The following is an 11,012-nucleotide window of genomic DNA, read 5'->3' as shown; positions in this document are numbered from 1 at the left end:
TCTCCTTCATAGATTTCTTTCATAGTGATGACTTACTGATGAGATGTTAAGTACAACCACTTAGAAATTTCAGTTTCCTCACTTGTTGGATTAGGGTCTTCTCCCCCAGTTGGTTCATTCTTTTTGGTTCCCCAACTGGCTATCAACTTATCTATTGTTGGTCATACATGTGTTTATGATTTTCTCACACTCTAAGTATTAGATTCCTCCTATATTGATCCCCTACTTCCCACCAATCGAACCTTTCTCAACCATTTGAAATCTTTGTATTCTCCAGCTTGCAATCCTCAAAACTTGGTTCATGTAATATTTTAATCCTTGTAAATTTATGAAATATAACTAATGTAATGTCTATTTTGAAAGTATTATAGCTTTCTAGTATCATTCATTCAAATAATACACATCCTTACCAAAACCCAAACCAAAACTTCATGTTGTAACTACTTTTACCGGGATTGGTGCCACTTGAAGCATGCACCATACCACCGTTGATGTCTACCTTATCTTATATATCCAATCTAAATTCATAACAATTATTACCAAGAACTAGTGATATAAGACAAAAAATCCCTTGATATCAACGATAATAAAAGGTTACGAGGGATTTTAACAAAGGAGGACGGAGTGCACGCGAAAAGGATTGGGTTAGGGTTTTTTCGCGCAACATCTGCAGTCCGTCGCGGCTAGGTTTCGAAAGTCTCCCTCGATTAGGTTTCAACCGCCACGGTCACAGCCCAGGATCATCACAGCTGCAGCATCTCCATCGGTTTCTCCACCAGTCGTTTTCGGTCGCCGACAGTTATGGCTGACATGGAGCAAGAAGCAGTGGATTACTCGGTGGATCCCTCGCCGGACAAGACTATTTTTGGAAATCCTAGCTTCGCCTCTCGCTCTCGGTTCGCTCCGTCTACATCTTCATCTGTTCCAGCGCTCCCACAGCATCCATCCTCCATCTCGCCTGAAGCTTATCTAGCCATTCCAAACTCTGCAAGCACTTACCCTACCGAATCCCCGCCATTTGAGGTCCCCCCACTCTCGCCGGGCTCCCTGCATTTTTTGGCTACCCATACTCCTCCCTCGCCCTCCTTTGATCCGCAGGCCCCTCCCCCCCTAACGGTGCCTCTTCCCCTGCTGCCGGTTCCCCCTGCATCTCGTCCCTCTGTTCCGGGAGTCCGTCAGTCCGGATGCTTTGAGACACCTGCTGTCGTTACTCGCCCTGCAAAACCCCCATCCCTGGAAGGCATTACAAATCCTCTGGTAGATCATCCGTCAGCCCCCTGCACTAGTAAAAAGAAAGCAAAGTGTGTTAGGGCTACAGCTCGGGACATCGCCATCAAATTCGATCGAATCAAGGCCACTCGGTGATTACATGGATATTGCGAACACTGTGCTGGTAGGGCACGTCAGGGGAAGGACATATTCGTTGCAGAGGCTCAATCAATGGGTACAGGAGATCTGGGGCGGAGTTCTTTTTGATCTACCAGTGGTTCATGTCCTCCCCAGAGGATGGCTCTCCCTCAAATTCACCAAGGAAAGTCAAACTAATCTAGTTTTGGGCCGATACTGGCATATTGAAATGGCCCCGGTCCTCCTAAAGCGCTGGAACCCCCTCTTTGACCCTGAACGGGAACAGCTCGGAGCTGGACCAATCTGGGTTCGCCTACCAGGACTACCAATACCATTCTGGGCAGAAGAAGTCTTCATTAGGGTTGGAAATGCCCTGGGGACATATCTGGACTACGATCGCACATATGTGGAATCTGGGAACCGAACTCTAGCGCGGATTCTGGTCCACCTGGACACCCGCGAAGGACTTGAGGAACAGATCACGCTACAGTGGGGGAGGTGTATCAGAGTGAAATTGCTGGACTACGAAGGAGTTCCCTTCCGATGCAGATGATGCCACAAAGTGGGGCACCTTGCGAAGGACTGCCCATTCAACAAGAAAGAAGATGATACTCCGAGAGGCACCCCGACATCCACCAGGACGGCATCCCCCAACATCTCTCGCCCTCCCTCTGCGGGCCCGCCCCCTCCGGCTACATCTCCCATGATCGACCCAGGAATGCGGCAACCCTCGCCACCAAAGACCAGGGCTCGCTCGGCGGCTGAAGCGGGTATGAATTCGGGTTCTCTTAACCCTTCTTTGCATTCTTCGTTTGATGTTAATCATGTTATTGGACCCACCTCTCAACCCTCCATGATTCACTGCACATTAACATCATCCCCACTTATCTGCAACACTGAACCCATCATATCCACATCCTCCCCCGTGGCTCGTTCCTCCCCGCCCCCCCTGGGGTCCTCCCCTCCTCATTCATATTTTCTCCGGTCTAGGAACCCGGCCAAAGAGCCATCAGACTGTCATTCGGGATTGGGCATTGTTATACCTGAGGGGGTTTCATTGAATACCAGAGGGAGAAAATCCCATCTCTCAAAGGCCATTAAACAAGCTGGGGCAGAGGTGGTCTCTGGCCGGCAATCGACCATTGACGGGGTCCTTAGAGCAGGACACACCCCGAGAGGTGTTCCCCCATGAAGTGTCTATCCTTTAACTGCAGAGGATTGGCTAGTTCCTCCAAGAAACTAGCCATGAAGCGGCTCATTGAATCTGAACCTATCGACATTATCATGCTCCAAGAGACACTCTGCTCAGCAGAACAGATAACTCGAGCCTTGCAAGCCTTGGCCCCTGCCTGGAGCTTCCATGCCATTGATGCTGTGGGACGATCTGGAGGTCTAGCCATTGGTATCAACCCTCGCTCCATTAAGATGGACTCGACCTGGGGGGGTGCGGGGTTCATTGGGTTGGACATTTTCTCTGCTGAACTCGGCATGAATCTCAGAGTTGTCAATGTATATGCTCCCTGCTCCCAGAGAGAATCGTTCTGGCAGCACCTACTACATCTCTCTATGATGAATGAAGACCGGGTTATTATTGGAGGAGATCTAAATTTCTCTCTGGGGTTCAGGGAGTCATGGGGCTCGGAAGCACAATTCGACCCCATTACTGATTACATGACCAACCTGCTTGAGCAAACAAATTTTTTGGATATACCTATGCAGCGACTTCTTCCTACATGGAGGAATAGACGGGTAGGGGATGCTGCTCTTGCTCGCAGACTAGACAGATTTCTTATGAAGGGGACTCTCCAACAGCGCTTACATCTCTTCAGACAATGGGTTGGCTCGGGGGGTTTATCGGATCACAATCCTATATACCTGGAGATTCAGGGTCCTTTCAAGAAACCTAAGGCACCCTTCAAATTTAATCACACCTGGCTGAAGGATCCATCATATGTCAAGATGATAGCGGATTACTGGATCTCCCACCCTATCAATGACACAGAATCCCTCGCCAAAGGGTTCTGCAGGAATCTCTCTGAAATAAATCATATATCAATTGAGTGGGCAAAGGAGAAACTGGATCGTGATTCGGCACAACTCATTCAAATTGAAGCTGACTTAACCTCTCTCACCGACGATAGAGGATTGGGTTTCATTACAGCTGCAGACAAATGCAGGCTAATTGACTTAGAGAATCAAAAAGCAAAGATCCTCCAAGAGAGGGAGGAATCCATTAGATTAAGAAGTCGGGCTATATGGATCCAAGCTGGGGATGACAACACGAAGTTCTTTCACAATTTTGCAAAGTGCAGGAAAGTATCAAATACTATTTGGAAGCTCCCCTCCCCGGATGGTGATTTCGCAGATAATTTTAATAAGCTCGCTCACCTGGGCACCACCCATTTCAGGAATCTTTACAAGAGCCCTCGGGAAGCTAACCTACTTGATATCATAAATGTGGCAAACCACTTCCCGAGATTCATGGAGGAAGAAGATGTAGAGGCTCTCAATAACCCAGTCACGGCAGAGGAACTGGAAGGAGTGCTGAAATGGTTCAAAAAAGACAAAAGCCCTGGCCCGGATGGATGGACCATTGAATTTTACTTAGCCTTCTTTGATGTTCTGGGACAGGACCTGCTAAGGGTGGTCGAGGAGAGCAGGACTACGGGTTCTATATATCATGCCATCAATTCTACTTTTATTGCTCTCATCCCAAAATCTGATTCCCCAGCATCCTTTGATGACTATAGGCCCATATCCTTTTGTAACTGCCTCTATAAAATCATATCTAAGACCATTGCAAACCGTCTTAGACCCATCCTCTCCCGATCCATTGCCCCGCAGCAATTTGCTTTCCTTGAATCTAGGCAGATCCACAAGGCTATCGGACTCGCCCAAGAAGCATTGCACTCCATCTGGTCGAAGAATCTGAAAGCCATCCTCCTCAAAATTGACCTCTCAAAAGCCTTCGACCGAGTCAGCTGGCTCTATATAAAAATGATCCTCATCCACCTGGGCTTCCCCCATGCTTACATCACTTGTATCATGGCCTGTATAACCTCCCCTTCCTTCAGTATACTCATAAATGGCTCAGCCTCACCTTTCTTCCACTCTGAAAGGGGCTTGAGACAGGGGTGCCCCCTATCTCCCCTTCTCTTCCTCTTGGTCATGGAAGGTCTCAGCCGCCTCATGGACTCTGCAAAGCGGGCTGGAGATATTGGGGGCCTTCGCATATCCGACCTATGCTATCTTACACACCTACTCTTTGTGGACGATGTTCTCATTCTACTTGATGGCAGTGTACGAGACTCTCGGTCCTTCTCAAAGATCCTGCAACTATTTTCTGCAGCTACAGGTATGCTGCCAAATCAGTTGAAATCTACCATCACTTGTGCACGTACTTCTGTACAGGAGTCCCGGACAGCCCTTCAGGCCTTCCCCTACTCTGTCCACCCTCTGGATAGAGGTCTCAAATATCTGGGGTTCAATCTGAAGCCTACATGCCAAAGGATAGTTGATTGGGTCTGGTTGGTTGCCAAACTGGAAAAAAGACTTACTGGCTGGAGTTACAGATATCTCTCTAGGGCTGGCAGATTGGTGCTCATTAAATCTGTGCTAGAGGCTACCCCGGTCTTTTGGATGGCACTAGCATGGATACCGAGAAATATACTTGGGAGACTTCAGCAGTTGTGCAATCGATACCTCTGGAATGGGAGTCAGGACAAGAGAATATTTGCATGGATCAGCTGGAAGAAAATTTCTCTGCCCAAAAAATGGGGAGGATGGGGCCTCAAAGAACTCCCAGAATTCGCCATGGCACTGGCTGCCAAGATGGGATGGACCTTACTTACCAGCCAAAGCCTATGGACACAGGTATCCTATCACAAATATATATGGCCCCAGAACATTCTGGATTGGGCTCGACTACCAACTTGGTCATCTAAGGGATGTTCATCAGTCTGGAAGGCATTGGTACATGCCCTTCCCCTCATACGAGACAATCTTGCTTGGCGAATCAATGATGGCATGACGGGCAGGATTGGCTTGGATCCATGGATCAACAGTGGGGGCAGACACATCCTCAATCCGGATCTTATTACTCATCTACAGTCCCGCGACATCAGGCATTTCGCACAAATCGCCGATCAGCAGCACACTGACATTTTCTCCCAAGCATGGAAATCGGCCCAGCAACTGGATCTCCCACTTCATTGGCATCAGGAATGGCAACACTTTACTGAGGCTTTATCAGAATCCCACATTCGCATTAAACAAGGTCCGGATGAACTTGTTTGGTGCCCTGCGGATCATGGTATATACGCTCCAAAGTATGGGTACAAAGCACTCATATCCCACAGAATACCTGATCCGATTCACCCGTGGTGGCATACCATTTGGAAGCTTAAGGCTCCACCTCGCTCCAGACTTTTTTTCTGGTGTGCCCTTAAAGGTATTGTCCCCACAGGTGACTATCTTACTCGTAGATCCATCTACGGACCATCCTGGTGCATTTTCTGTAAGGCCGCATCAGAAAACTCAGAGCATATATTTCTACTCTGCCCTGCTATCCACACCCTTTGGACCAACATCCGCAATCAATTGGGCATGGCTGGGAACTGGACTGGGAATGATCTATCGGACGCATGGGACGCTTGGACACACAGTCATCCGGGCTCAAAACTTTTAAATCTCCCCCTCGTGGCTACATGGTATACCTGGCTTGCGCAGAATCGAGCTGTCTTCGAGGATCGATCGGTATCTTGGAGCCGGGTTGAAGCCACCATCATCGCTGCCTATCATGAGCTACCCGATCCGCCTCCATCTTGGCCTAGAATCATTCAACCCATGCCCAACATCGACAGAGCCACCCCGTGGGCCTTCTTCGACGGGGCAGCAAACCAAACGAGGTGTGGAGGGGGCTTCATTCTGCATATTAACAAACATCACCATTACCTTGCAAAAATGGGATTCGGAAATGGATCAAATAATTATGCTGAACTTTCTGCCATCCGAAATCTATTACACTTTACTTTATCGCATCAACTCACAAATATCAATATCTTTGGGGATTCAATGGTGGTAGTTAACTGGATCAATAATGTCACTACATGTCATACACACACACTCAGCAATATATTACATGATGCTCTCACTCTCAAAGCAGCATATAATCATTTCTCTTGTTTACATATTTACAGAGAACATAACAGCGTTGCTGACAAATTATCCAAAGAGGCCTCGACACTTCCCATAGGTGAATGGCTAATTGTGGAGCAGAATGGAACCGAAGAGCACCGGTTTTACCACAGGCCATTCATAGATCAGAGAGAACAGAGGGACAACAGTCCCGATAACTGACAGTAATGGAAACTATTTTGACATGATGAAACTATTTTGAACTATGGCTATTTTGTATACAAAAAGGATCTTTTTGTGATAGAGATTAGGCTTGAACAGCCAGACATATGTATGTACCCAGCACAATTTTGTAACTACTTTCTGATACAACACCTTGTGAGGTGAATTTTGTATGAACAACACAGTAATGCCAAGGCATCTACTATATGTAATTTTCTAATATTAATGAAAATTACTGATTTTTCCAGTGGAAAAAAAAAAGACAAAAAATCCCTTTTACAATATCTTTTTGGACAATAAAAGTGACAAGATTGGTTTGGATGTAGTCAATCTAGTATTAAATGTAGGTTATGACATTACCCACTACACTGTTATGAACCTTACACTTAAAAAATGATCAGAAAACCTCCTTTTACAATGGATACAGTGTATTAGACAATATTTGGTGATCCTAAGATTCAGTCTCCTTAGTATATAAATAGGAGACAAATAGTACAATTATAATGACATGGTATAATGAAAGGTTCTAGATGACATAAAAATATAATAATATAAATGTAATAAATTAGTATTTAGGAGTTAATAGGAATTTTTAGGGATAACATTGGGAATATATAAGGATTAAATTTCCCCTCCCCTTCAAACAAGTGTTCTCTTAAGCACTTAACTAACTATAGATGTTTCAGCATGAACAACACATATTCCTATGTTGCCTCTTCCACTGTTAGGTTCTTCCATTTGATGAGCTACTTAGTAATTTTTTGATTTCTCAACTATGTAATCCTTGTTTCCAATATGGTTTCTAGTTCTAGTATGATTTTCACTTATTCATTAATCTCTAATCAAATAGTTTGGATTGGTATATTGTCACTGATTACGTTATTTAAGTAAGAAATATGGAAGAATAGATCTACATGTTAAGATGGAGGCAATTCCAATTTGTAAGACATACTTCCAATCCTCTACAACACCTTATAAGGGCCATAACACCTCTATGATAATTTATTGTCCTTCTTTTCTTGCTTGATGGACATCTATTTATATGGTTATAGACTCACAAATACGAAATTCCCCACTTCAAATTCCATTTCACTACAATTTTGATATGCTTGTTGTTTCATCCATTTTTGTGTTATAATCAATTTGTCCTTCAATATTTTGAGAACCTCCTATTGGTTTCCTATGTGGTTCTCCACTACTTGAGCCTTTACAAACCCTTTCAAGGGTTGATGTGATGGATGGAGGATGATATCATTAAGTTCCATTAATGGGGACATATTTGATTAAGTATAGAAGGATGTGTTGTACCACGATTCTAGTAAGGGAAACCACTAAGCCCATTGTATATATTTATCAGATGCAAGTTGTTGTAGATATATCTATTCCTATCTCCCATTGAATATACTATGAATAGGTTCTTCTAAAATTATTCAATAAAAATAGATAATTTGCAATAGTCCTTTGTAATAGTGAGTGTTTACCCTGCATAAGTCATAATATAAAATTATTGTAACCCTAATTACGTTGTAAGGCGTTTCCCTCTGAAATCAACTCCCCTCTTGTGTTACGTGTCTTACTATGATCCCTCCGATCTCATATTAGACGATTAAAATGTTTGCCATTGTTGGATCAATTCTTTGTGCGTTTCTTATTGTTGTTGGAGGACTATGGGGAAGATGATATTCAACAGGTGAAACGATGACGAACACTGGAAAGAACCGCTGACAACAGAGTATGTGATTTTCAGGGGACGAACCAGAGGTGTTTCTGAAAAAACCATGGGGTCTTCGATTTCGCCATATCCATGGACGAATGCTGAGCTCTCATGGCAGCGAAAGGGGTTTCATTTTTAGCCTGAGAACCCCTCTGAAATCAAATTCCCCTCTGGCTGGCAATGATGGACTTCGAATATCATCATGGCAAGATATTTTACTGTAATGTTTCACTGCCCACTTTTGTTACCTATGGTGGACGACTGATACTTGTTTGGTTTTGTTAGGATTTTTGAGGGATTTCGGTGGATTTTATTTTTGTTTATTTGCTTCTTTGGATTTCTTCAAAGACCATGTAATAATCCTGTTGATGGTAGAGCTATATGCTGGTTATTGTCCCGGGGCTTGGTATTTGATGTTCTGTAAACTTGTCTGCTTTTTGATCTGGATCTCTGTTGCTCTCAATGAGCTCTCTGTTGATCTCTGTAATTGCAATCTGAATATGCACTATACGGTTTTACTATCTCATCGTTATGGTTTCTTACAAGGGACAATGAGCTCTCTGTTGATCTCTGTAATTGCAATCTGAATATGCACTATACGGTTTTACTATCTCATCGTTATGGTTTCTTACAAGGGACTTGATTTTTCATAGGATCTTTGTTTTTTTTCAAATGTTTATTTCCTAATTTGATTTTGTTAAACCAGGTATAGGTGGTTTCAGATCACATCCCTAATGGGATTAATATTGAATCTAAATTAGGTTAAAGAAGAGTTGGGGTATTTATTTCCATTCTTCTCTTTTGTGATACAGGAGTACTACATCAGGCATACTGATGGTTGCCCCGTGTATTCAGAAGCAGAGAAGCAGCGTGTGATTCAGTGTTTGGAGGTTGCCATTAGACGAAGAACATCAGAGGTATGAGTCCAAGGATCGAATCCATGGTGGAAATTTATTCAAAACCCTAGGACTTGGGATTTCTAGTGCATTCAAATTTGATCCTTTTTAAATTTTAGTCAGCTTAGTGTGAGTTTTGTTGATGATATTTTATGAATTCAGGGTATGCGACTGGAACTCTGCACCAACGACCGTGTTGGGCTTCTGTCGGAGGTGACTCGCATATTTAGAGAAAATGGGATGTCAGTTACAAAAGCAGAGGTGTCAACGCGGGGTGATAAGGTAGCTGATGTGTTCTATGTGACTGATACAGCTGGAAACCCCGTTGATGCCAAGACAGTAGAAGTTGTTCGCCAAGAAATTGGACTAACAATCTTGCAAGTAAAATATGACTGTATGCATACAAAATCTCCTCCAAGGGAACCTTCCATCTGATTCTCCCTTGGTGATCTCTTCAAATCAAAGTTAGAGCATTTTCTCTACAGTCTTGGATTAATAAAATCCTATTCGTAGATGTTGTATTTTGGGCCTCTTGCAATGGAATTAAGTAATTGCCTTTGAAGGTTGTATGTATGGATGATGGTTCTCTAAAAACCATCGTCGTTCATCTGTTTTTCACTGTGACAATTACCTTGCTAAAGACAAAAATTGGGCACAGCAATGCCAGGGTCTGGAAAGCACAATACCACTGGGATTTGCCAAATATGATTTGTTGATCATCGAACAAAAGACAAGCAATGGAGAACTATTCACCACACTGGCCGAACATGGCCCTGTCATTTGATGACCGAGGAATTGCGAAATTGACCTCATCATAGAGAAGTGTGCAAAATTGGTAGAACTGAAAGAAGACAGCACTAATTACAGTGGTGGTAGGAGAAAGGAACTAAATCCACCTAATCTAGAATTGCTTATACAAGTTGTACAAATTACAAGCTGATAAATAGTCTTTGTTCTATAGAATGACAACTCTTCAAACTACACAGGTAAAGACCATTGATGAATCACAGTGTTAACATAGATTCTAGTGCTTGACATAGATTCTTAGCACTTCTTGGCCTTGTAGGAAGTAAAATACTCCTTTTAGCCACTGGAGGTTTCCTTTGAAAAGTAGAAGGCACGATCCCAAGTCTATCTGCAAGAATTGGGCAGACTGATGGAGAAGGCGTTGGATACTACTGGACTTCTGGCTGAACATCTGAATTTGAAAGGAGTGTGATTTGGTAGGAGATTGGTACAGCACGAGGTGACAATTTGGGGGCAATTGCTGGTATTTTTTGCTTTCCTTCATCGAATAGGAACTGCACCCCACCTTTCTGTTTAGAGATTCCTGGTCAGTGGTATGTTTTCGCTGGATCAGCTAATACAGTGCTTCCCCCTTCTTTCTTAAATCATTTGAATCCACTGGCACTTCTGATCACTTGCACTCCTTATAGAAATAATTCATAAAATAGATCAGTCGGCAAATTGATACTAGTGACATGTTGGATACTTTGGAGAAGGAATTGGGATTTTTTCCTAACAATGTTGCCTATTATCATGGATTGCACTTATAGACTTTTATGTTAAACGTGAAGGAAGCTTTGATGGTATCGGTCCATAGAGCCTATTAGCATCAATTGCCAATGTTGTGAGACATCGGTTACCCAATTCCTCAGGCAAATAGCTTGAAACTGGTTTTTGGATAACCTTATAGA

The 11,012-nt window shown here is 43.6% G+C and overlaps 2 protein-coding genes across 2 annotated transcripts; both read left to right on the top strand.

Annotated features, from left to right (window-relative positions):
* The first annotated feature begins 1,369 nt into the window (after window positions 1-1,369).
* LOC149258523 (uncharacterized) lies at window positions 1,370-1,900 on the top strand. The gene has a single exon (XM_089421190.1). It carries the CDS (start codon window positions 1,370-1,372, stop codon window positions 1,898-1,900), a length of 531 nt encoding a protein of 176 aa, XP_089277316.1.
* A 692-nt stretch (window positions 1,901-2,592) lies between these two features.
* On the top strand, window positions 2,593-9,750 carry LOC149258522 (uncharacterized). The gene is made up of 4 exons (XM_089421150.1): window positions 2,593-3,899; window positions 4,647-6,102; window positions 9,232-9,336; window positions 9,478-9,750. The coding sequence occupies exons 1-4, from the start codon at window positions 2,593-2,595 to the stop codon at window positions 9,748-9,750; spliced, it is 3,141 nt and encodes a 1,046-aa protein (XP_089277276.1).
* Window positions 9,751-11,012: the final 1,262 nt, after the last annotated feature.

Source organism: Pinus tabuliformis, chromosome 6 (genome assembly GCF_031772625.1).
Source record: "Pinus tabuliformis cultivar Carrire ecotype Pingquan chromosome 6, CPIR1, whole genome shotgun sequence".
NCBI classification, from domain to species: domain Eukaryota; kingdom Viridiplantae; phylum Streptophyta; class Pinopsida; order Pinales; family Pinaceae; genus Pinus; species Pinus tabuliformis.
This window is presented reverse-complemented; position numbering and strand designations above follow the sequence as displayed.